We start from the raw sequence: 26,016 nt of genomic DNA on the forward strand, positions 1-26,016 counted from the left end.
AATCAGAAGGTTGCCAGGTTGCCACTGTTGGGTCCCTGAGCTAGACCCTTAACCCTCAAATACTCATGCTGTGTTCAGTCAGAACTATAGGTCACTTTGGATAAAGGCATCAGTTAAATGCTGTAAATGTAAAATGATATGCGTCAGTAGATTTTTGTGTGTGTGTGTGTGTGTGTGTGTGTGTTTTGGTCACCAAAGGTGTGCATGTTGGTCACCAAAGAACTTGCAAAAGTCATCAGTTGTGAAGACATGACCCATATACTACTGTGTACATGTGTGCACAAAGCCATGTCCTAACGGTGTGTTATCTGTTTACATAGTTTGGGCTGTGTGTGTGTATGCGGCCATGTCCTAACGGTGTGTGTTCTGTTTTTATAGCTCGGGCTGGAACGCTACCATGGAGTGGGTATCCTGGGTTTCAATTCTCCTGAGTGGTTCATCGCTGACATTGGAGCCATTTTAGCTGGGTGAGTGTGTGTGAGTGTATGCATTAATTCTATATCTACACCGTGTTCTGGCCAGCCTGCTGTGTGGATGTGACTTTATCTCTGGGCTTGTACTGGTATTATCAGCCTGACCCAGCGCAGAACATCACGCCAGTCTGTGTTCTGATCTGTCACGCTGGAATATGACCTGAGGAGCTGTGCATAGAAGTGTCCTGTCTGTGTCCTGTCAAGCCATGTTGATCATTTGGAGAACGCAGAGTCATCAGTGGTGTTGGGACACTTGCCTCTGTTAACCTGGGGGTGTGGCTTATCTGATCAAGTCTAGCCTCGATTTCCATGTGTGTGAGAGAGAGACCAAAGTATTGCTGTTTAGTATTGCTGAAATCTCATGACTCCACCCTCCTCAGGCACCCAAGCTATTTTAAGAGCCATTGAAATGTGCGAGTTCTGTTTCCTTGTGCCTTTACGACACATTTGAATGACTCCACCCGTTGCCTCCTGTGTCAACAGTGGTTTTGCCGTGGGCATCTACACCACCAACTCGCCGGAGGCATGTCTCTATGTAGCTGAGAACTGCCAGGCCAATGTCCTGGTGGTGGAGAACCACAAGCAACTGCAGAAGATATTGCAGGTACATCTAGGCTGCTTTGACACTCTGCCCCACGACTCTGTTCCAGCGACCTGCTGGCAGGAGGGGGCGATCACCTATGACCCCTCTCTCCCCGCTGAAGTTCAGTTGAAGTTTCCTCATACATCCTGTATGAGTTGGACCAATCAAATCAAAGATTGCACACTGTTGATTTGAAACTTTACATTTGATTTATGTCTTGTGTACACACCTCTGGCTGGTTGATGGTGGTGTCTTGGTCTGTCTTGGTGTGTGTCTATGGTTGTCTGGGGGTGTGAGGGTGTAGTTTGTAAAATGTTTTGTTTTGTTGTTGCAGATCCAAGACAAGCTGCCCCACCTGAAGGCCATTATTCAGTACAAAGATGCCCTCAAAGAAAAAAAACCCAACCTGTACACGGTAGGAAACCGATGCATGCATGGCTTTGGCTAGAAATGACCTATGATGATTAGGGTGGGCGGTTTCTCACCGCTGTTTTGTGCTGGTGGGCGGGGCTTTTCCCTGAAGTGGGAGGAGTTTATGGAGCTGGGCCGCAGTGAGCCGGATACCCAGCTGGATGATGTCATCGCATCCCAGAAGCCCAATCAGTGCTGCACCCTGATCTACACGTCGGGCACCACAGGACAGCCAAAAGGGGTCATGCTGAGTCACGACAACGTAAGGCATGGACACACGTGTACGCACGCACACAAACGCATGCACATGTGCACACCTGCATGCACACACGCAAACGCGTGCGCACACACACACACACGCACGCATGAATGCACACGTGCGTGTGCACACATGCCAAAAACGAAGGGTCGACACTAAAAAATTTGAGCAAACCCACTTCCTTGGATGAGAGCTTGCTCAGGAACAGCAGAAGTCGGGTGTGAGTGCATCTGCACGCACAGTGAGGCGAAGGCTTTTGGAGGATGCCTTGATGTCAAGAAGGGCAGCACAGAAGCCACTTCTCTCCAAGAAGAACATCAAGACAGACTGATATTCTGCAGGACGTACAGGGACTGGACTGTAGATGTCTGGGGTAAAGTTATTTTCCCTTCAGACTGTTTGGGACATCTGGAAAGAAAAGGTGAGCGCTACCATGAGTCCTGTGTCATGGTAACAGTGGGCATTCCTGAGACTATTCATGTGTGGGGTTGCTTCTCATCCAAGGGAGTGGATTTGCTCAAAATCTTGCCTAAGAACATTGACATGAATAAGGAATGGTACCAAAACATCCTCCATGAGCAACGTCTCCTGATGATCCAGGAGCAATTTAGGTATGAACAATGCTTTTCCTGGCATGACGGAGCACAAGGCAAGGCAAACATGATAATCGAGTGGCTTGGTGAGTCCATGGCCAAGAAACTCCCCAGAACTCAATGCCATTGAGAACCTGTGGCTGTGGCCTCTCCTCAAAAAGAGGGTGCACAAATAAAAACTGTGATCAACTCCAAGCACTGATTAGGCAAGAATGGGTTGCCATCAGTTAAGATTTTGCCCAGAAGCCGATATCCGGCATGCCAAGGTGTGAACTGCAGAAGTCTTAAAACAGAAGGGTGAACACTAAATATCAAGTCTTTGCTTAAAGTGGATGTATTTGTCAATAAAAAGTTTTAAAAACCTAGGAATGCTTAAAATTGGACTTCACTATGCCATATAAACATCTGCCAAAAAAAACTGAGGCAGTAAAACTTGTGAAAACCAAAATTTGTCAGTCTCAAGACTTGGCTATGACTGTACATGCATATATACACAATTCTTTTTTGCAGGGATTAAATTGCGCTCTCTCTGTCTCTCGCTCGCTCGCTCGCTCGCTCTCTGGGTCTAGCTAACATGGACGGCACTAGCGACGGCTCATCACGTCCGTCTGACAGATGCTGACCAGTCTCAGGAGATGGTGGTCAGCTACCTGCCCCTTAGCCATGTCGCCGCCCAGATGGTGGACATCTGGATCACTATGAGAGTGGGCGGGGCTACCTACTTCGCCCAGCCAGATGCCCTGAAGGTGTGTGAGTGTGAGTGTGTGTGTGTGTGAGACGTTTTTTAAGTTACTGTCTGCTTGGTTAATCTTTGAGTCGTTACCAAGTTGCTGCACAACATCCTCATTTCAGCGGCTCTCTCCTCCCTAATCTCACTCCACTAAACCTGTGTATATAATCCCACCATTAGTAACCAGTGCTGAGCTCACTACATGTTCCCCAGCTCTCACTAGGAGCTCCCTGAGCTCTATGTGAGAAATGAGCATGCTTTCAAAACACAGCTGCCTGGAAATCGGGGGGACGGGGACTATTTTAGCATGATGGTACGATAACTACGTGACATTGTGGGTCTTCGGGGGTCTTCAGCATGGCGACGTGACAGGGTGCTCACATGATGTTGCGGTCCCTGGCTTCTGTTTAGAGGGCCACACGGATGCTAGCTTCCATGAACACGTCTGTCACGAGGTCCATGATGACACACGTTGGCTTCAGTATGACTGCAGAAGTCACATGTATGTTTGGGATTGATTTTGCAAGCTGTACAAGGCAAGAAGTACCATGTCATCACACATTTATGTTGATTTGCTGTTTTGTGAAGCACTTTTGATCTTAATTTCTGTATCAGAAAGGGGCTGTATAAAGTTGTTGTGCCCATAGTTTAGAGTGTTCGGTGTGTGTGTGTGTTCGGTGTGTGTGTGTGTGTGTGTGTGTGTGTGTGTGTGTGTGTGTGTGTGTCGGCCCTTCTACAGAGGGTGTTGTGTCTGATGCACGTTCCTGTATGGTCATGGTTGTAAGGGGCGGAGCTAACATGTTTCTGGAGCACCAATGAGAGATCGCGCCTCTCACAGGATGTGACACCTCGAGTACACACCCCCACCCATTCACACCAAACACACACATTTACACACAAACACGCACCAGTAACACTGCAGGACTGAGTATGTCTTCCAGTTTCTTTTTAGTCCCGCCCCTTTGCATGGTTGAGCAAGTAGATCAAGGTGTTGTCAAGGATCAAATTCCCCATCATGGTCGGTCATGCTGAGAAATGTTTTTAAGATAATTTAGTGCTGTCAGAATGGACACGTTAATTGTTGCAGTTAGTTTTAAATATTTTTAACATGTTAACAGTTAGATGTGATTTTTAACATTTTTTTTGTTTGTTTTTTTGTTTAAACTTCCCGTGGCGCTGGTCATGTGGCAAGGTGGGTTGTGCACTTCACCGATTAAAGAAGGCAGGTTGGGTTTGTTTCCATTCCCTGTGAATAACACGGACATGAAACCATGCAGAGGTCATGTGCTCGGCATGTTCTACATGGTGCACAAGACTGAAATCTGACAGGAAGGTGAACTCCACTCTGACAGCACTCGTGAAGCTATTTCGCTCCGCCACAGTGGTTAAATGTCGCAAGACTATCAGACGATTTAATCATGGCCATCAGGCCAAGAGAACAGTAAGAAACCATCTGTGTTAAAAGGTACAGTTAAATAAAAGTATTTGAACATGGCTACAATTCTGTTGTGCTGATACACTGATCCTTTTATTTTACATTTAAATATCCGTTATTAAAAGCCTTGGTCCTAAGAAAAAATGTGATTGCAATAAATTGTGCTATTGCCTGACAGCCCTAATAGATTTTATTAAAAAAAATTCTGAATGCCAATGAATGAATGTGCGCGTTAACCCTCTCCTCCCCAGGGTTCTCTGGTGGACACCCTGCGGGAGGTGCGGCCCACAGCTTTCATGGGGGTCCCTCGGGTCTGGGAGAAGATGCAGGAGAAGATGAAGGTGGTGGGTGCCAAGTCCTCGGCCGTGCGGAGGAAGGTCGCGACCTGGGCCAAGGACGTCGGCCTGCACACCAACCTCAGCAAAATGGAGAGGTGTGTGCGTGTGTGCGTGTGTGCGTGTGTGCGTGTGTGCGTGTGTGCGTGTGTGCGTGTGTGCGTGTGCGCGTGTGCGCGTGCGCGTGTGCGCGTGTGCGCGTGTGCGCGTGTGCGTGTGCGCGTGTGCGCGTGCGTGCGTGCGTGTGCGTGTGTGCGTGTGCGCGTGTGCGTGTGTGCGCGTGTGCGTGTGCGCGTGTGCGTGTGTGCGTGTGTGTGTGCGTGTGCGCGTGCGCGTGCGCGTGTGCGCGTGCGCGTGTGCGTGTGTGTGTGTGTGTGTGTGTGTGTGTGTGTGTATACACACACGAGTAAATATTCTACCGAGAAGATGCACATCACACGCATCTCTATACCATCAAAACAAACCGAAGATAATTCAGTCTGGTAGATCGTCTGGGATCCGGGAATTTGATTCAATCTGATTGGCTGTCGCAGGTTCCACAGCTGTACTCTGTAACCTCACATTCAGTCAACACATCAGTCTGTCAATTCACCAATTATTTAATTAATGAATTTGAATCTTCCTTCCGGCCAGGGTTTTGGGGGAGCGGCGGCTGTTGGTAACAGCGAGTGGTGTGTGTGGTGGGGGGGGGGGGTCCTAAGGCATACAAAAGAGAATAATCAGAACATATACACAAAATACACAAATGGGTATATTATCAAATATATGGCTAAATGACTCCAGTTAGCAGCTAAACTGTTTTTCTTAAGCGTGGCGTTCTTCACTCGTGGATCCGTGTGCGTCCATATCATAGCACTGCCGTATATCAGCAAATCATTACACACAAACATCTGTGTGGACAGGTGAGCTAACGCAAACACCTAAACCTGTCCTCCTCCACAAAACCCGGAATTAATAACGCCTAGAACTACGATAAACGTGGCATGACAGTGTTCGTCTACTCGCTTGTTCAGTGGGCGCATACACACATCCTCATCTAATGTGTTCAGAGCCAATCTCCATGAGTTTTAGCTAGTAAGAGCAGCGCTCTATAGTTTTCATGATGGTTTTCTGTCTTCCAGGAACAGTCCGATGGCGCACGATCCGCTGAACTACCGTGTGGCAAAGCGCTTGGTATTCCGGAAGGTGCGGAAGGCACTGGGCTTGGATCGCTGTACCAGGTGTTACACGGGCGCCGCGCCCATCACCACGGATACGCTGCAGTTCTTCCTCAGCCTGGACATCCCACTGTTCGAACTGTACGGTATGAGCGAAAGCACAGGACCCCACACCATCTCACGGCAGGATGCCCAGAGACTGACCAGGTACACACACACACTCGCCCATTGTCTTTCCAAACACACGCAAATGTACATGCACGTTCCATCCATCCATATATTTTGCTGCTTTTATTTATATATATATATATATATATATATATATATATATATATATATATATATATATATATATATATATATATATATAAAAAAGATCCATTATCAGTGTTTGTCGATAAAGCAGGTTCATGTGTGTGTATGTCTGTGTGTCAGCTGTGGGAAGGTGATCTCCGGATGCAAAACAAAGATCTCCAGCCCGGACGCGGAGGGCATCGGCGAGGTTTGTTTCTGGGGCCGCCACGTCTTCATGGGTTACCTCAACATGGCTGACAAGATGGAGGAGGCTCTAGACACAGACGGCTGGCTGCACTCGGGCGACCTAGGCAAACTTGACCGCGACGACTTCCTCTTCATCACGGGTCGTATCAAAGGTACCGTCCCTCTGTGTCGGCCCTCTGTGCCTGTAGGAGGCGCAGTGGAGAAACTCGATGGCTTGAGTCGGGGTAAAGGGCGCGTGTCCTCGGTACCCGAGAGCCAAAACATGGCCCTTTTGGTTTTGTTTGTTTTGATACAAAGTGGATTGTCTAACCTGGACAATAGTATTATTATTTGTTTAATTGTGTGTGTGTGTGTGTGTGGGGGGGGGGGCAGAGCTGATTATAACGGCTGGAGGAGAGAACGTCCCCCCTGTGCCCATCGAGGACGCGGTAAAGGAAGCTGTGCCCATCATCAGTAATGCCATGCTGATCGGAGACAAGAAAAAATTCCTCTCCATGCTGCTCACCTTAAAGGTGCGTTACCCCAGCAACGCAACTGTAACGAGCAGAGTATCGATACGTGCGTGTCCTGTACAAGGCTGAGGTGTGAACATTGTTTGCTGGTGTAGCTGCCAGAGAGAGATGGGTCAATGTCAATCGGACTGTGCTTCGGAGAGGACGCTATAAAACACAAGGACTCAAACACATTAGTGTCTCTTGCACTATCACTGCACTTTAGGTGGGGGGGGTGCTTAGTGGGACTAATTCTTCTCATTGTCTTGCAACATAATTGCCTGCAGACCATGTGAGAAACTAATGCACTCCATTGTTTGTTTATTGCCGCCTAGTGGTTGCTTTTGGCAATTACCGGTCCTCAGCTGTTCCCTTTACTAGTCTGTCTTGCACCCCCTGGTGTGAGCAAGTCATAAAGAACAAATTAATGTCATTTAAAATCTATACGCATGTAATCTGATAATCCTAAAAATGACTGAATTGTGTGTTGCCCAGATTTACTGCTGATATATAATGATGGTGATATAAGACTGAAATTGTGCTGTCTCTCGCCCTGACCCCACCCCACCTCTAGTGCAAGGTAAACCCCGACACGGGCATTTCCGAGGACGAACTCACCCCAGAAGCGGTGGAATGGTGTCGGAAACTGGGCAGCACTTCCACACGTGTGTCGGAGATTGCGGGCGGACGAGACCGCCTTGTCCACGCCGCAATCCAGGAAGGTATCAACAGCGTCAATGAGAAGGCCACCTCTAACGCCCAGCGCATCCAGAAGTTCACGGTGCTGGAGACAGACTTCTCCATCCAGGGAGGAGAACTCGGTGGGTGGATGCACACTCCCAGGGACTCATAATAATGACAATAATAATACCATTTATTTTCATCTAAATTGTTTCTTTCTTTGGACAGGAAGTAACAGCTTGAATTATTATTTTAAGTTTCATCATTATTTAGCATCATACAGAGGCAGTAGGAGATGCATAAGGGTTTTTGATAGGTGGGCGGAGTCAGGGGTGTCGACACGTGTAGATCCCAGAGGGCATGAGATGGAGGGTGCAGTCCTAAGGCTGTGGGGTCTCTGGGCTTTCTGAGTTGAAAAAAAGGACCATGGAGCAAAAGTTGAAAGAGGAAAAGTCAAGCTGTTCTGAGGTGCAAGTGTGGAATATCTCTCTCTAATATAAGCACCACCAATAATGATAAAATAACAGAGGTTTATAGTTTTAATGTAACTTTAACAAATCAATAATACATTAACAAGGTATTTTAACTACTTAACATCAAAATTTAGCAAAAAGTATAGGGGTGTGTGTACATGAGGAGCAGGGAGGTTGTCACTGGCCGTCTCCCAGGCGATGATGATGTTGCATATTTTGCAGTAAGGGTAGATGTGCTCTGCTCCAGCCATGTTGGGTCATATTGAGATTTGGAATTATGTTTTGTGTTTGTAAAGTGAAATTGTCCAATACGTTTTTTCATCTTTAAACCCTCCCCTGCGTCTCCCTCAGGTCCTACTATGAAGTTAAAGAGACTCGTTGTCATGAAGATGTACAAAGAGCAGATTGATCATTTCTACAAAGAGGTCCCAACCCCGAGCACTCCTGACAATCCCCCTTCCAAGTAGACCCCAGAGAACGGGAGCCATGCAGTTCACACACACACACACACACACACAGTCTTGCTCCTCATACAGAGGCCTCAGTGTATTCTATGTAGAGTTTTTCTTGCAGCATAACACATTTTTATCTTTTATTTCAGGTAATTGTTTTCCTTCCTGGGGGGAGTTTTTTTTTTTGTTTGTTTTTTTTCTTCCTCCCCTTTCTGTGGGTAAATTTAAAAAGAAAAGCAGGAATAGCTTTCACAGCAAAGCCATTGTTAAGAAGCTTTATGATTTATGAACCTGTGATTTATTGTTGTTTTTTGCAGTTTTTGAGTATCAGAAGATGCAGTGATCCATAATGTGCTTGGGTCCTGTTAAGACAATGGAAATTCACTCGTTTATATATTTGTTGTTTATTTTTGGTTATTTATGCCAAAGTAAGTAAACGAACAGAACTGGAAAGAGCTTTTCTATGCCAATAAATCTGGATATATGAAGAAAGTGGGCTGATCTGAGATCAGTCATCTCAGTTGAAGTTGTATGTTCGGCAATGGCCGCTGAGAGCTGAAAGATTGAATTTTTAAAGAAATTCTGTGGCTTAATGTGCGTCATCCTTTGGTGGTGATCATGATGGCTAGTGTCCTACTAGAGGGATTTAACTAGTCTTCATATGGTCTTTGCACCTTTATTTATTGTGTGTACTGTTCTCATGTGTGCTGGTGTAGTTCCATGGACTTAATATCAGTAGTGGGGGGGTGGGGGGTGGGCTTTGTGAATTACACCCTCTGACCATGAAACCATCCCATGTCTGCCACACGTTTTGTTAACCAAACGTATTCACGTATGGTTGTGTTTGAATGGTGTATCATGCCTGTGCATGTGTTTTTCTTCACAATACTTTTGTGTACAATTCCTGTGAACTTGCTAGATCTTGTAAATATGTTTTCAGTGGTTGTTGCTGCTGTTTTTTTTCCTTCTGCATGTTTGCTCATCTGCTTTGCCGTACAGGTGCCTCTGCGCTTATCTGACCTCCATCTGTGCTCTGAGCTCTGTTCTTGTGACATTTAAACCTGAACACACACACACACACACACACACACACACACACACACACACACACACAACTACAGTTCTATGAAGTGCATGTGAGGGGAGGTTTTGAGTGTCATGAGATGTTCATTAGGTCGGAGGAATAAGTCTGTAAAGCTCATTATTAAAATGGGAAACACTGAAGCTTTTTCAGATTTAATTTTTTCCTTTATTTCTGTTGCTATCTGTGTGTGTGATATGGAAGTGTCTTGGGCAGAGGTGGGAGGTACTGTTTTAAGCTTTGTTTTTAAAGAAAACAAGGATGAAATTTTGCTGTGGTTTGTAAATAAGGAAGATGTATCACATTCCTCACCACTAAAATCCGTAAAAGAAATATATACTCAAATGTAGGAAACAATGTAAAGGATTATGAAAGTGGAGGGAGGCCTTTGGATTGCATCTTATTTATATGGGAGAGACTCACAAACGTGTCCCTGTGCTACTGCACTATATGAAGGCTGCCACTTCTGATTGGTGACTTTTAGCTGATTGGCCCAGGGAGGGTGGAAAACGTGCAGGTCATCGGATATCCTGTATCCTATATATGTTCCTGTGTGTGCGTGCACGTGTGTACTCTGACCTAAAAAATAAAAAAGTGCTCCCTTGTATGTGTTCCTGCACCGTCTACGGAGAAAAAACAGAAACACAGTGCTAAGGGGTTGTTTTAGGATCTGTTTTGCCCTTCATAGTAAAAACAAATTGATTTTTGTCTAGGCAGGTTTGATCCGGCTGTTTTAAACTAGAATTTTCCCATGAAAACGTCCATTTCCCACTTACATAAGTTTGCACAAAGCACACTTTCCACTTAATAAAAAGCGTTGAGTAATTAAGGACCATTTTCAAACTGCGTTATACAGATGAGAAACGCTTATTTTAAAAATGTGCATAACGAAAAGGAGCAAAATATGTATTTCTCTATTCAATCTAGGAGTATAAACAGGACCTGGGTGGTCCCGGCGAGAGCTGACCCTTGTCTGTTAGGCCTGAAAAATGAACAAGAAAAAAAAAACGTTGACAGTACTCAACGAGTTTATTAATTATATGATTTTTTTTATGAAATAAAAACATAAAAAGGAACATCTTTCGTGCTCGTTTTAAGTAGCATTAAATGACCACATGGTGGCACTGTAACTCCAAGCTGGTCTTCCGTTCTGACTGAGACGTCACAGCACGTCATCAGAACACATTTAAACCCAATACCTGCCCGCCCCGCCCACCACCCCAAAACCACGCCCACTGTCCGACCCCACCCACATCACCAGACGGAGACCGCACTGACTCTGCGCCAGCGGCCTCCATACTGAAGAGAAGAACCAACCTTCAGTTTTTTCTTTCATTCCTTTTAAATGAGCACAGAAGAGACCTCACCTGTTTATTGTATACATGTAAAGTAAGTGGAGTTGTTCTGTAGCCTTCCGCTCTGGGACAAGTCCATGTCCAAGTGAGTCCATAATACTGACGGAGAATTAGTGTTCAGTGCTCCTAACTACAGAATACAGGGCGACTGGCGATGCACAGTATGACGGAAAATACCGAGCTTGTTTTGTTCCATATTTGTGGACGATGAGCTGCCACAGACACATAACTCGCCAATACTGGCTGACAAAAAACTGTCAGAAACAAGCGGTCTGAAATAACAGTCTTAAGATCTAATGGCCACGTTTCGGTCTGCAATCACAACATGCGACGCAAAAATAATAAAATTAAATGACATATTGGATGTAAATATCGTATAAAAGTTTTAAAAATACAGTTCAGATAATTACTTAAGTATTTCAATCACCACAGCCAAAAAGTGCAGAGGTACAGAAGAACAAAAAAAATCTAAACTAAAACAAATTGAAATGCCGACCAGTCATGGGTTATTGGGGGTTTTCCTCACATTATTCAGCTCAATATGACCCACCCACTTTGCCTCCGTGATCTCAACACTCTATGGCCTTAAATGGCCGGTTCAAAGGTTAGAGTTCATAAACTCGAACCTAGGGATCAGAAGTTCGCACGCTAGAGTAGAGGGGAGAAATGGTTGCTTACCAACAGAGAGAGAAAAGAGTGTGTGAGTTTAGGTCACTGTCACCATCTGCAGGTTCTCTCTCGCCCATACACACAAAGGCAAACCGAAGCGGGGTTCCGCCTGTTCTCACACACCAGATCAAGGTAAAGGGCTTCGGAGCTGAAGGTCAGGCCAATGAGCCCATTAAAGCTAATTAGCATTAGGACGCTAACGACCAGAAACAGAAACCGACGAAGACCGGTGGTAGAACCACGCGAAACGTTACCCACTACAAACAACGAAACTCAAAGCCCCTCAGGCGGCTACGGTGGGCAAGTAACAGGCGCTGGCCGTTATCCGTCACCCCTCCTCCAAACACCTCAGCACAAAGACCTAAACACGATTATCAAATACGTCCCCGCATTGCACGATGTACAGTATTCAAGGATTTTAAAAAACGCCTACCGGAATCCATGTTCATTAATACATACTGGCAAAACTGGGAGACCCGTTTCAGACTGCTAGATAAAAATAAAAAGGCGCTGAGAGCGAATCACTAGTTTTCTAAGTGCCGCACGTGGAAGAAAAGAGGGATTTCTGTGCCGCGGTCGCGTCGCTAAGGGCAACGCGCCTCTTCATAACTCCTCCCGAGCGCAGGCAGTAGGCTGGTTGTTAAAGGCACTGAAGCACGAGCCCTAGACAGCGAATACATTCACACCTCACATGGTAGCCTCGTGGATAACACTAAAGAGACGTCCGTACAAAAATATCAAAAGGTGGCGCCGTCTGCTGTGAGCATGACTGCTTTGCGCGCGCGCTTGGAAGCGAATTCAGACCACGCGCATGCTAAAGGAGCAGGGACAGAGGCAGTTAACGCGCGCGGAGCAATGCACGAGCGCAGCGTGCAGAGGAAGAACACAATCATACGTGCGCGCATACGAGCGCGCGAAATAACACTCAGACCGAAGTGACGAGAAGCAGCTGTGGGGGGGGGGGGGGGGGGGGGGGGGGGGGGGGTCCAGGTTTCCACAAGCAAACGAAAAGTGGTGCAGATGGGTGTTAACAGAAGATACACGTAGGACACGCCTCCTGGGGTTTACGGCACTCTAGCCACACCCACCAACACTACAGTGCAGTGCAAAGGAAAAGTGGTTTCTTTCTCCTTTTGGTCCTCAAAACCCGTCAGGCCCCATCTCCTCTTGCGCTGTGGGCCTCTTCATTCTCAACCTCGACACTTCCGCTTTCATCCTCATTCATCCACTGTTTATTTTCCTCTAGCTGCAACCTTGAGCCCACCCTCAATATCAAAGCCTAAAATGAGGGCAAGCCCCACCCCTGAAAACAACAACTTCCTGTCACGTGGCAGTGGCCTCAAGGTAGCTCTGCAGTTTACGGACAGTTGACTCGTCCAATGAGAACAGGTCAAAGTCAAAGGTGGTGTTGGTGACGTTGAAGTGACCAGTTTCTTCAATGAGGTTCACAATCTGGAGGGCGAGAAGAGAGAAACAAAACCAAATTAATTCACTATTTAGAATTATATACATCACTCATCTCTTCAAAGAATTCACTTTTTTGTTTACAGTTCATTTATTTCTATCAACAACCACAACAATTATAAATCTCAATTTTTTTTAACATCCCCAGTAAACATTTTTAAACATTTTTGACTGGTCATCACCAATATTGTAATGCTCTTAATTAACCATCTACACCAGTACCAACAATTACCAAAGGCTATAATTAACCAAGTAACTGTACTAACATTTAATGGGTAAGACACAGAAAGGGACCACTGAAGTGCCTCCTGGTCTGTAGGTTACACCGTCTTGCGTTAAAAGTAAACTAAAGTTTAGTAAGAAATTTCATGGTTGTTTTAGTCTCACTTTCTTCACATACGCAATCATACACACATTCCCCTCCACATTTTAACACTCTCCAACACTCATATCAACCGTTATCAACACACCCACGCGCACAGACACACACCGCAGACGCTTACAAATTCCACCACTCATATCTTCCATTGCACGCTGAGCACACAGTGTATGTGCACACGTATACACACTTGCTGTAGGACATTACGCTCCCTCAGTGCCATAAGCCTGCGATGGAGATCCACAAGCTCTTCTGTATAGGCCTGGAAACACACACACACACACACACACACACACACACACACAAACACAAACACAAACACACACACACACACACACACACAAACAGTATGTGTGTGAGAGAGCAAAAAAAAAACAAAAACAAACATGGGGGCTATGGAGCGAAAGGAAGGAAGTAAAAGGTAGAAGAGAGAGATAGAGAGATAGAGAGAGAGCGAGCGAGCGAGAGAGCACGAGCGAGCATCACACTACTCAGGAGCTCAAACCAAAATAAGTTATGAAGGTTGAGCAAGAAAGAAAACTAAAACAGAGAGAACAGAACCCACATTAACACGAGCGTGAGCTCAGCTGAACCAGCTCATACACCTGACTGCACGTCACCGCTCATCTGCATTAATATATGACCAAAAGTATGTGGACATCCGTCATAATTATTGTGCTCAGGTGTTCCAGCCAGAACAGGTCATACAGAAGAGCTCCGTGTCTACATGTGGCTCTGTCGTAATTCACTTCTTGATATTTCTGCCCTGGTCAGATGTAGGTGGGATTATTCTGACATGAAGCATGAAGGATTAGCAGGTCAGTCAATAAGAGGTTGAGTGTGTGACCTCCCAGAGCAGGACTGCAGAGTGCTGAAGTGTCCTCCGACCCCTGAGGTGTCCCTCACTACAGAGTCCCAAACAGCGGCACAAGAACCACGTGTGTTGGGAACGTCATGAAATGGCTTCCAACAGCTGCACGCAAGCCTAAGGTCACCATGAGCAGTGCCTGGGGCCGACTGGAGTGGTGTAAACACGCCACCACTGGACTATGGAACGGTGGAAACGTGTCCTCTGGAGTGATGCCTCACACTTCACTATCTGGCAGTCTGATGGACGAATGTAGGTTTGTCAGATGTCAGGAGAACATGACCTCCTGGAGTGCAGAGTGCCAACGGTACAGTAATGGAGGAGGGATACTGGTGTGGGACTGGTCTTCAGTGTTTGGGCCCTTTATTCCAGTGAAGCATAATGTTAATGCTACAGCACACAAGGACATTGTAGACAGTGATCTGCTTCCAGTCTAGAGTTTGGTGTGGAGGAACCCCCCGACAGCCTTCTAACATCAGCGACTGACCTTATACATGCTCCAAAAGAGCAGAGGATGTTATTACCATAAAAGAGAGGGAGAGAGTTGCAGCTAGAACACAATACCCTTATTTTGTAATGGGATGCACAAGTTCATATGATGGTGGTTAGGTGTCTACATACTTTTTTCTTGTAGTGTATATGGTATAACACTGCAGGTCAGGTACAGCCCTGTTTAGGGTGAGAGACCCACAATACCCTGAGGAGGAACTATGGAGGTACACCATGTGTTTCGCTGGTGTGGCAGCAAGACAATAAGGGTCAGAAAGGGGTGTGAGCGGGGCATTATGGGGCTTTGCTCTCCTACCTTGTCGTAGACCTTCTTCAGAGCTTTCTCCTGCCTCAGGCAGGCGTCTGGACTTTTCCTGCCTGCTACCTGGAAACAAGAAAGAGTCGAGTGAGGAGAGTTTCATTCCGAGCTGACTCAGTGCACCCTGTTTTTCCTGTACGGTCTCTCTTAGCAGACTCCTTCCTGCTGGTCAGACCAGTAGCTTCCAGTCGAGCCACATTCCTCCAGACGCCCAGAAGCTTGCTGCTACCCCCCCACCCATCACTGGGTAACAGCAGCTTATGAGCATCACACACTCAGGATGAGAACGGGAGAGCTCACCGTCTCAGCCATCATCACTCACACGTTTTCCATCGCTCTCCAGCTGGAATCATGTAGACATTCCAGACCATTTTGAGATGGTAACTCCTGTTTTTGTTGTTGTCTGTTTACATTCCAGGTTTTTCATACTCCATACAAGTTTTCTTGTTATTTCCAAAAGGCCATTAATTGGACCATCAGATGGGGAAATATAAATTGTAATGTGTATTAGGTGGAGCATATCAGGCTAGAGATCAAGCTAATATCTGTAATGTAGGTATTGTGCATGTGCCCTGAAGTTCAGGACATCACGACTGTGGAAGGTCACAGTCTGACCCCTCGCCCTCCCATTACAGGACAGCAAAGTCAGACAAAATGTAAATGACAAGACCGCAGACGAGCAAGAATAAACTGGACCAACTGTGTGCTAACTGGACATCAACTGTCCACCGATTGGACGCCAGGGACTTGGTTCACCTTGTTATTGGGGGGCGCATGTTTGGGGGGCAGGACAGGCGGGTCTCGGCTTGGACGATGGGCCCCATCACTGCTGTCACTTTCGCTGTCCAAGCTTAGTCTAGGAAGGATAAGGTCAATGGTCAGCTGCATACCTTCAATAAAGGAACAGCAATGTTATGGCACTGAACATGAAGAAGGAACTACAAAACTACAGCAGTGAACAACATCCTGTTTAGAGTCTTCAACCAAGTACAGAAAATAGAAACTGCAGCAAAGGAATGAACGTCCTTTTTACAGCAGACCAACTAGACACTTCTTCACAAAGATTCTTCATCATCCAAGAGACCAATACAGACAAACAGAACGGGGGGGCTGGGGGGGGGAGAGACCTGGAGTCACGGTTGGGTGGGTTGTTCTTGACAGGTGTCTCTTCATCAGAGCTGCTGTCATCTTCGTCGGACTCTTCAGATTGGAGGTCTTCTACCATAGAGCGCAGGGGCCCTGCAGGGTCCAGTACATCACGACCTGAGAGATCTATGGTACTCCATCAACACAAACGTCCCTAATTCATATGATCTACAAAACATACTCAGCGTCGTGGCACCAATTCAAAAGAGACCCTTCTCTCCAATTCCTCACTGCTTACAAAAACCATTTAATAAAGCAACCTTGGGTATCAGAGTTGCTAGATGAATAAAACAACATGTAGTGGAGATCTGCTCCAAGCTCCAGGCACCCAAACCCAAACACTTCTGCTCAGAGCTCGACTACAGAAAAGCAGGACTTCAGAGTGTGATGAAGTGGAGAACCACAGGCAGGGACAGCAGGAGGACAGTGTCAACTATGAGCAAGATCTGGACATGTCTGGACCAGAGAGAAAACAGCTACAAACTAAACATTAGCCATGTCCCACAGCCATTAAAGTGCCCGGTCAGCAGTACTTATGGGTAACAAACAGGGTTTCAATTAAGAGAATCTGGTGTGGAATCTATTGGTGAGATATTGACAGTGCGATGGACAGAGTCACAGAGCAAGGATGGGCGGGGCCTCGATCAGTGGGATACGCGGGGTTTCCTGGATTACCTTGACCTTGTTTCTGCTGCGGTTCAAAGTCAGAATCTGAACTGGAGTCTGAGCTGGAGCTGGAGTTTGATGGACTCGAGGGAGCAGACTGCTGTAGGAAGGAGGGGGAGAGAGAGAGCGAGAGAGAGAGAGAGAGAGAGAGAGAGAGAGAGAGAGAGAGGGAAGAGGGAGAGAAAGAGAGAGAGAGAGAGAGATTCTTCAGCTTTAGTGGTGCTGTTAGTGCATGTCAAACAAGTGTGTGCAAAAACACACTTTAAAATAAAATCACGTTTCTGAAGCCTAACCCACACGCTGCAGGACAGCACGACCTCGCACTGACCTCAGACTTGGACGAGACCTCGTCGTCAGAGTTGGAGTCATCGGTCTCAGGCGGTTTCTTCGGCTCCTTGATGTCTTGCGTGTCAGGTTTGCCCTTTGCCCAACGTGCACGCTCCTTTGAGCCTTTCTTTTCTCCGTACCCAGGTGGGGCGGCAGAGGAAGAGACCCGAGGGGAGGTGCCAGGGAAAGCCCCACCCCCTGAGCTTTTTGGCCCTTCTGTTATGTTCTTTTTGGGCTTCTTGATACCAGGTTTGGGCGAATCAGCGTTAGAAGGGCGCTTGCTGGAAGACTTGGTATCTGACGAGGCCCCGCCCCCTGCCCCGCCTCCTTTAGGGGACGCGCCCTCTATCTTGGGCTCTTTCAAGGTCAGCTTGGGCTCCTTGAAGGCAGCCTTGGGCACCGTTTTGTTTTCTTCTTTTCCTTTGATCTCCGGCTTCTTCGACGAGGATGAGGAAGAGAAGGAGGAAGGCTCGCGGCTGCCTTTGCTGCTACCGCCGTCTCGATCGGCTTCTCCCTTGGATGAGGCTTTGTTGTCGGAGTCGTTGCGAGGTCGCTCACGATGCTCCTTGGCCAGTTTGTGGGGTTTGGGAGCTTTAGAATTGCTACTGTTTTCTTTTATGAGCTCCTGAGAGAGAGAGAGAGAGAGAGAGAGAGAGAGAGAGAGAGAGAGAGAGAGAGAGAGAGAGAGAGAATGTGTCCACACTCCACTGATCAACGAATCAAACAACAAACTACATCTCCATCCCTCCATCTTTACAACAGGTGCACAGACTACAATTAAAGCATTAAAAAACACCCCAACTGCCAAAAGTCCCCCTGCTGATTTGAGAGAATTATGGCTAATATTCAGTGGGGCAGTTTCAACATTAATGGTTCTTTCACTACAACTCTGCCTCTCTGCTTCCAAATCTTAAGGAGAGGTGTGTGTGTGCAGGACTAGCAGTAGATAACTGAAGGACACACATTTTCACTGCTGTCCAACAGTCCAAGGGACGGGGACGAGGTTTCTGTGGGATCTGAAGTGAAAGCCCATGAGCTGGTCCTGGATTGGAGCGCTCTGATTTATTTGGTGTTAACAAAATAAAGGTGAAATCTAATCTGTGCAACAGCCCCACCTGTGGGCGTGGCAGATATTTCCTTGGCACGGTGAGATGTAATGACAGACAGAGATCGCTGGGCGGGGCCAGTCTGCTGGGACACACCTTAGAACCCTGTGAACTTTTATTCTTCTTGGGGTCGGAGAAGGCAGACAGGGGGATGGTCGGAAGCATGGGGTAGTCCGGACTCGGACGGGACACGACCTCTGCCCCCTCCGGCACTACAATGATCTGGGAGAAAGGGAGAAAGAGCGATAGACAGAGAGGGAGGGAGAGAGAGAGGGAGGGAGAGCGAGAGAGAGGGAGGGAGAGAGAGAGAGAGGGAGGGAGGGAGAGAGGGAGGGAGAGAGAGAGAGAGAGAGGGAGGGAGGGAGAGAGAGAGGGAGGGAGAGAGAGAGGGAGGGAGGGAGAGAGGGAGGGAGGGAGAGAGGGAGGGAGAGAGGGAGGGAGAGAGGGAGGGACTTAGCACTTCTAGTCATCTATCTCACAGCTGTGTTACTGAGCTGATCCAGCTCTGTTAGCTGGTGAACTTTGAACTTTGCTGTCTCTCAGTTCCCAGCCAACCAGCAATCATTTAATGGTATAAAGTCATTAATTAGCTTTAGCATAGTTAGCACAACACACTTTGGAGAGCTGACTCAGCTCATTAACAAGACCTTGATGCGGAAAAACAACTGCAGGATATTCACTAGTGCTAGTCTCCACTAAAAAGGTGGATTAAAAAGGATTCACTAAGAGTTCACAAATATTACAAAATTCACAAGATGTTCACAATTTCCCAGATGAAATTCAGTCCCTGACACCACCTGGTGAACCTGTGGGCTGAACACAAATACCCCAAATACCCCCCACCCCATGTACCCACTCCACGCACTATTATACGACCACAATTGCTATCATTTATGGACCAGGAAAACTGTATTATAAAGGTCACACAGAGACTCAGCCAACACATTCAGGAAAGGTGATGTAACAGATGAAATACGGGGTAACAGGACGTGGGATGAGTTACCAGGCTAAGAGAGTTACTATAGGACAAACTCACAATATGTGCCACACATTTCTGCCAAGAAAACTCCAAGCCCCAGAATGCTTCACTTACCCCCCCAGCTTTGACCAGCTTGCGGCGGAAGTCTCGGGTGGGGTTGTTGAAGGTGAGCTTCTCACAGCGGAGGTGATTGACAGGTGGGTTGCCCTCCAGGTTCAGGAAAAGGTCATAGTTGAACAGAACCTTCTTAGGCTCCTCCTGCAGTCAGTTATCATTCAGATTAATGACATAACTCAAAAACGCATGTTTATGCTGCCACACACACACACACACACAAAACAATACAGTACCTACACACACACACACAAATAATACAGTACCTACGCGCGCACACACACACACACAAATTAATACAGTACCTACACGCGCACACACACAAATAATACAGTACCTACACGCACACACACAATTAATACAGTACCTACATGCACACACACAATTAATACAGTACCTACACACACACACAAATATAGTACCTACACACACAAATAATACAATACCTACAAACACACACACACACACACACACACACACAAATACAGTACCTACACACACACACACACACACACACAAATAATACAGTACCTACACACACACACACACACAAATAATACAGTACCTACACACACACACAAATAATACAGTACCTACACACACACACACACACAATACAGTACCTACACACACAAATAATACAGTACCTACACACACACACAAACAATACAGTACCCACACACACAATACAGTACCTACACACAAATAATACAGTATCTACAAACACACACACAAATACAGTACCTACACACACAAATAATACAGTACCTACACACACACACACAAATAATACAGTACCCACACACACACACACACACACAAATAATATAGTACCCACACACACACACACACACACACACACACACACACACACACACACAAATAATACAGTACCTACACACACACAAACAAACAGAGAGATTACTCCATACACATGAGATAAGTTGAAAACTAGCTGGGATTTATAAAGTCTGGACAAGAAAACTGAAATGAATGAATGAAGCAGAATGAAGCAATAAATAAATGAACATTCTGAAACTCAGCATAGGACCACAGGAATGTGACTCATGCTTTATTTTGTTGTTGGGGGCTTTTTTGTTTTTTAATTATATTTGTTGTAAACCTGCCAGAGCTGATACTGTCACACGCTTGGCAGACGAGTGCAGCAGTGATCAGGACGTTTTCTTGACCACCCACTATACGGGTTATCAAACAGAGGCACCTCCCTACTGACACACACACACACACACACACGGGTATGCCTCACATCCCTATAAGCACCCGACATGAACACACACCACCAAACAAACTTACGACATCAGCAGTGAGGGAGGAAGAGACAATGATGTTAGAAAACAAGTGTGATGGATAGAGAGCGAGAATGAGAGAAAGACAGCGAGAGAGAGAGAGAGAGAGAGAGAGAAAGAGAGCGCATCAGGGTTTCCCAGGTGCTCTTACCTTATTCTTAAAGTAGACTTCTATGGGCATCAGAAACCCAGCATAGCCGGACTCCTCCACCTTATACGGAGGCTCCTTACACACTGCAATCAACAGCCAAGCACAGTCAGGATCAGCTCCACAGCTCACGTCGGCACAGGGTCCCAGAGCTCTGGGGTTTCCAGCCTCATTCCTGGAAGTCCACTGCCCGACACGCCTTACTAAAATAGTCTCGTCGTCTCGGTCAGGTACGCTACACTGTGATCAGACATAGTCCCACTGCAAAGTCACCGCTGTCAGAATGCTACAGGCACGACAGAAAGGAATCAAGGCGGAGCTCTGAACAAAAGTCTTTTATGACTTTTCAAAACTGCACTCAGATTCCTTTCAGTTCTCTGTTGTTCCTTTTTACATGGAGGTGTCTTTCTTTTGTGTTTTCTTGCAGCTGACGGTTCTGAGGAAGCGATGCACAGATGCAACGATAAACCGAACGGAACCGAACCGGGGCAGTCAGGCTAGGAGCGGCTAGGTGGGAAACGCACCTCTCTTGGGCTTGGGGAAACTCTCATGCAGGCGGAAGACAACTTTATCCACAAAGTGCTGGATGTCGCTGTTGTCAGGACCTCGCACGAACACCATCCAGTCGTGAGTGAAACCCTCAGACGTGGCCTTCTTCCGCAACTGAGCCCGATGGCCAAGCTCCAGTTTCACCTGTACGGTACACTAGAGAGAGACACAGACACCCAGCTCTGTGAGCACATACCTTTTTCAGTCTCACCACATTTCTCTACCTTAGAGGAGTTGTGCAGTACCAGTCCTTTGCTACATATATTGTAATATATTGTGTGTAACTGACTGTACTGTATGTACCGTACTACGTCATTCCTCTCCCAGTGACCCTCTGTACCCCCACACCACTGGCATCTCTGTCTCGCGAATCTGATAAGTTACTGGCAGCCAAATCTACCGTGCTACGCTCCTCACACACTTTAAGGCAGCTCTAAGTCACTCTGAATAAAAGGGTCCGACAAACACAGAAATATGAAGGTAAACGTATAAATGAACAAGCAGCCTTGGTCAAATCCTGAGTGATTCCCGACACATTAATCTTCCAACACTGGTTCTAAGGTTGGCCAAAAGCTTAGAATAACAAAATATTATTGTCCTGTTATATTTATGTTACATTTGGAATAATAAAAAAATAATAAGGTGAGAAATAAATTACAAATTTATGTCTTGTAATAACTGAGGCACAAGTGGTGTATAACGGAATGGTAGTTGAGTTTGCACCATATCGTCAATGATAAAGAGGAATAAACATTGATAAAGAGATAACAATAAGGTCTACAGATATATTTATGCAGTTATTTACTTTGGTGTTTTTTCCCTTCCTGTGCCATGCAGCTGCCAAGCTGGCCAGCATGCAGAACTGAAGCCCCCCAGGAGGAAGGACTCGGTAGGAGAGGAGACGCCAGACAAGGAGGAGGCGCCTCCTTACACCCACCACTCTGGGCTCTGGGACAGCTCACCTACTGCACACGGAGATGGGAAGAGATCCAGCAGCCGGATTAGTGGAAGGGGAGAGACAGGGGGGCGCTAGGGAGAAAGCCAGAAGGCCAAGCCGAGTTCAGTTCTCTCACTGGCGTCAGTCCTGTCCTGTCGTTCCATCTCTGTAATGCTCTTAAAGACAGAGGAGATTGTCTCCAAACCCACCCACAGCTCCCGCAGAGACAGACACACTGTCGCGCGTACGGGGAAGTTCTGCAGAGACAAACGCTCTGTCCCGTGCTGGGATGCCTCACAGAGACACACACTCTTCCCCGCAGAGATGGACACTGTGTCCCACGTTGAGCAAACCCTCCTACAGAGCTCTCATACTGCTTGGCATCAGCACGAGCACACACACACACGCACACTTTGGTTTGAGTAGAGTGATGCCATGTGGAGACGCAGCGTTGAGAACACGTGGTCATACATGACGCACCGAGAGGGAGACACACGCCGTCGACAGCAGCCTGCTACGCCCACATACAAACATCCCGACTCATACAGAGGGCAACAGAACCACCCAGAAGCCTGCCGTCAAATCGCGACCCGCATGGGGCAAAAAGCGCAGCAGAGCCAAGGGCAGGGATCACAGCTCTGCTCGCCCACCACCCTGCAGGGCAGGGGTGCTTCAAGACCAAGGACCCCTCAGAGTGTCTCCATCTCTGCCTCCATTAACAACCCACCAAGCAGCTCGTGTGCAAAACCAAAACAACCCCTCATCAGCTAGGGACGTTACGGCTGACGGGCTCAACAGCCATGATAAAACCCAGACAGCAACAGAACTGTTATTCTTTAATATTCTCTTAATGCTGAGAGTAACTACCAGTCTGGTTAGCAATCGTCCCTCACACACAGCTCCCAGCGCTTCAGTAAGAGATGCTCAGTGTTGTGGTTGTTTCGCAGGATGTCTCCTTGTTCAAAACTGCTTTGATGTTTATAAAAAGTGTTACCTAGTAAGGGTTTGGTCTATTCCTAGTGGTTTTTAAAGGCTGAGAACGCAGAGAGTGGTGAGACTATCGCTCTAAAATCCAATAATACATTTTAAGACATTACACTAGCAATGACTCTGCAGACCGCATGACGCAGGGATTTTTTTGATGCGTCACCTTTCCCAGATTTACTTCCTGTTTATGCCAAAGGTCAGGAGTGTATTTAGTGAACTAAAAATAAGATCACAGACATCAGAGGGACACCTGACAAGACTAAAAGCACCGAGTGAAGTGGGCCGCAGAGTGGGTGGAGCTACCCTGCTGCACGCTGGAGACCACAGGAAGCCGCAGGACTAGAACTGCAGCGTTTTTAAAGCTCCTGGGCACGTGAGGCTGCTTCATAGATTCATAAATTCATCTGTGAATGTTTAGTTCCATGACAATTAAAAACCCGTTACTGGCACAGATTTAAAAGGTCCTGAATCTAACATTTAAAAGCATTAAAGCTTTTAGTTCGAAGCTTATAAACAATAAAGCTTTTTGTTTATATTGGCATTGGACGTAAATAATTTTTAAAAACCTGTGTAAAAGTGTATTTGAGAATCACTGAGGATGCATCACAAATCTCATGTAGACAAATACAGCGTCATGCATGCTTTACTTTGGCTTTTAAAAAGTATATCTAAATATAAATGGGATTCTTTGGTTTGTGTTATTTTTATATATAATTGCAAATATATTACACATAAATGGCTAACGATGTTGTCCCTTTAATTGCCGCAGAGGGTTTCCCACAGCTCTCACAAAGGCTGGAGGGATGGCCCTTCCCTTCTGGAATTCCTCGTTGTGACATCAGGAAAACCCGGCGACGGATGCCCGAAGCCCGCGCGCTTATGCACCGGAATACAGACCCTCGAAGGCTCTGAGCGCGTAGCGTTTCAACCCCTAAACCACCGAATTCTCTTCCGTCTCGCGGTTGCAACGCGCTGAAAAGTGTGTGTGGAAACAAAGAAAGAATGTTGTCGTCTTTTTTATGATGCTACTGCACAACTTAATTTTAGGGGTGTCATTTGGTAAAGAAGTGTAATCTCGGCTTCAGGAACCAACCCGAGCGACACGCGTGGCTACGGCGTAATGTTTACCGGCTTAAATAAAGGAGCAGCGGAACAACCCGTTAAAAGTCTCACGAGACGCGGGACAGCGGGCTGCTGCAGGACATCCGCGAGTGCTACCAGTGCTGAAGGCTCGTGGAGCGACGGCTGGCCTCTAATGTTTTACGGAAAACCGCCACTTAACTGCTCCGTACGGAGACGGATTCCCGCTTCCAGCTCCCCTCCTCCCCTTCGCCCGGACCTGCGTGCGGTCCTTTGAACCGGCGCCTTTACACCCGCTCGTGCACGCCTAGTCCACGGTCCCTACGCAAACACGCGCAGCTTTAAACGTGCCCGTGTCCTGCGCGCGTTTGGTGCGCCCGGTCGGTGTAAGAGGCCGAGACGTCCTTTGTGCGACCCGCGAGACTGTGCCTTGTCTAGCGTGGGAGCGGGCGAACGCACCAGCTCGCCATTCCGCGGACTGCACGCGCCGAAATACCGATGGAGCTGGAATATGCGCAGCCAGCTCGAGCCCAGCGCTCCGGGGTAAAGGCGCCCGACGCCGTTCACGAGCCCAGTGGAGCCCCGTGCCTGCCGTGGAATTCCACGCAGCCACATGTTTGGCGTTCAGAAGCCGAGCGGCGGGCGGCGGGCGGTACCTGGTCCTCCATGCTGCTCCGGTGCGGCGGCTCTGTTTATTTACAGAAGCTTTTCCGTCGCTCTTCCAGACTCATTGTGTGTCAATTTCAGCCCAAAACCGGAAGCTAGACGGCTCCCCTCCCCTTCCAGACTCCTGGCCTGCCACCAAAACAGACAACTTTTCCAGCCAATCAGGAAGCGCCGAGGTTAAACCAGTTGCCATCCGTCCAACTGCAGTCGTTAATGGGCGGGACTTCCCACGGGCGACGATTACTGGTGGACAATCAGGGATTGCCCGAATTGTAATTGTGTTTATCTGCGGATGAGAAACTCATATAGTATTTATACCATTGTAATACGATAATGATGTAGGATTCAAGCCAGTATTTTCTAAGAGCTCACATAAAATAATAGTTTGAATATGATAGACCATTTTTTCCCAAATATATTTATTTTAATTATATGAATAGTTTAGTACAAACTGTTTGAAATTTAATAAATTATTTAGGAGCAAGGAAACCTTAAACAACTGCCCCTAAAATTAGGCTGCACTCCATGTGCCAGAAGCAGTTTAATGTTACTGTGAAGTGTTTTATTGTTCAAGTCTAAATTGAGTCTCGCGCTCGCTCTCTCTCTCTCTCTCTCTCTCTCTCTCTCTCTCTCTCTCTGTGTGTGTGTGTGTGTGTATTTAAGGTTTACATTATCTATATAGGTTATCATTTTTATTAAAATGTCTATTGCTAAATTAGCAGATCTTCAGGGGGTTCAGACACTAACAGATGGAACACTGAACCGAAACACTGACCCCTGGCACTCAAATCAAAGCTCACCGAATG

The 26,016-nt window shown here is 46.9% G+C and overlaps 2 protein-coding genes across 3 annotated transcripts in view; one reads left to right on the plus strand and one right to left on the minus strand.

Annotated features, from left to right (window-relative positions):
- Nucleotides 1-10,260, plus strand: part of acsbg2 (acyl-CoA synthetase bubblegum family member 2) — a 22,174-nt gene extending 11,914 nt beyond the window's left edge. The window contains exons 5-15 of the mRNA XM_035521824.1: nucleotides 379-467; nucleotides 957-1,077; nucleotides 1,391-1,471; nucleotides 1,580-1,729; nucleotides 2,889-3,065; nucleotides 4,736-4,917; nucleotides 5,941-6,183; nucleotides 6,412-6,629; nucleotides 6,850-6,989; nucleotides 7,543-7,789; nucleotides 8,474-10,260. Coding sequence (XP_035377717.1) covers nucleotides 379-467; nucleotides 957-1,077; nucleotides 1,391-1,471; nucleotides 1,580-1,729; nucleotides 2,889-3,065; nucleotides 4,736-4,917; nucleotides 5,941-6,183; nucleotides 6,412-6,629; nucleotides 6,850-6,989; nucleotides 7,543-7,789; nucleotides 8,474-8,589 — 1,764 coding nt within the window. The 3' untranslated portion in view covers nucleotides 8,590-10,260. The remainder of the gene's footprint in view (nucleotides 1-378; nucleotides 468-956; nucleotides 1,078-1,390; nucleotides 1,472-1,579; nucleotides 1,730-2,888; nucleotides 3,066-4,735; nucleotides 4,918-5,940; nucleotides 6,184-6,411; nucleotides 6,630-6,849; nucleotides 6,990-7,542; nucleotides 7,790-8,473) is intronic.
- Nucleotides 10,261-12,652: 2,392 nt separating this feature from the next.
- Nucleotides 12,653-25,563, minus strand: mllt1a (MLLT1 super elongation complex subunit a). Of its 2 annotated transcripts, none has more exons than XM_027032535.2 (12): nucleotides 25,201-25,563; nucleotides 21,516-21,696; nucleotides 20,995-21,077; nucleotides 19,537-19,680; nucleotides 18,540-18,665; nucleotides 17,339-17,962; nucleotides 17,020-17,107; nucleotides 16,326-16,437; nucleotides 15,955-16,054; nucleotides 15,196-15,264; nucleotides 13,713-13,784; nucleotides 12,653-13,131 (listed from the first exon to the last, which is right to left on the minus strand). In XM_027032535.2, the coding sequence occupies exons 1-12, from the start codon at nucleotides 25,210-25,212 to the stop codon at nucleotides 13,003-13,005; spliced, it is 1,740 nt and encodes a 579-aa protein (XP_026888336.2). In that variant the 5' UTR covers nucleotides 25,213-25,563; the 3' UTR covers nucleotides 12,653-13,002. The 2 variants fall into 2 exon arrangements, with proteins under 2 accessions (XP_026888336.2, XP_026888335.2); XM_027032534.2 differs by having other exon boundaries at nucleotides 17,020-17,110; nucleotides 25,201-25,562.
- Nucleotides 25,564-26,016: the final 453 nt, after the last annotated feature.

This window comes from Electrophorus electricus, chromosome 23 (assembly GCF_013358815.1).
Source record: "Electrophorus electricus isolate fEleEle1 chromosome 23, fEleEle1.pri, whole genome shotgun sequence".
NCBI lineage: Eukaryota > Metazoa > Chordata > Actinopteri > Gymnotiformes > Gymnotidae > Electrophorus > Electrophorus electricus.

Bases quoted from the DNA above. Each gene is read 5' to 3' on its own strand.
- mllt1a (XM_027032534.2), bottom strand. The intron at 19,681-20,994 runs GTAAGAGCACCT...AACTGACTGCAG, and splicing joins AAGTCTACTTTAAGAATAAG to GAGGAGCCTAAGAAGGTTCT. The intron at 13,785-15,195 runs GTAGGAGAGCAA...GTGTGTTTCCAG, and splicing joins TGAAGAAGGTCTACGACAAG to GCCTATACAGAAGAGCTTGT.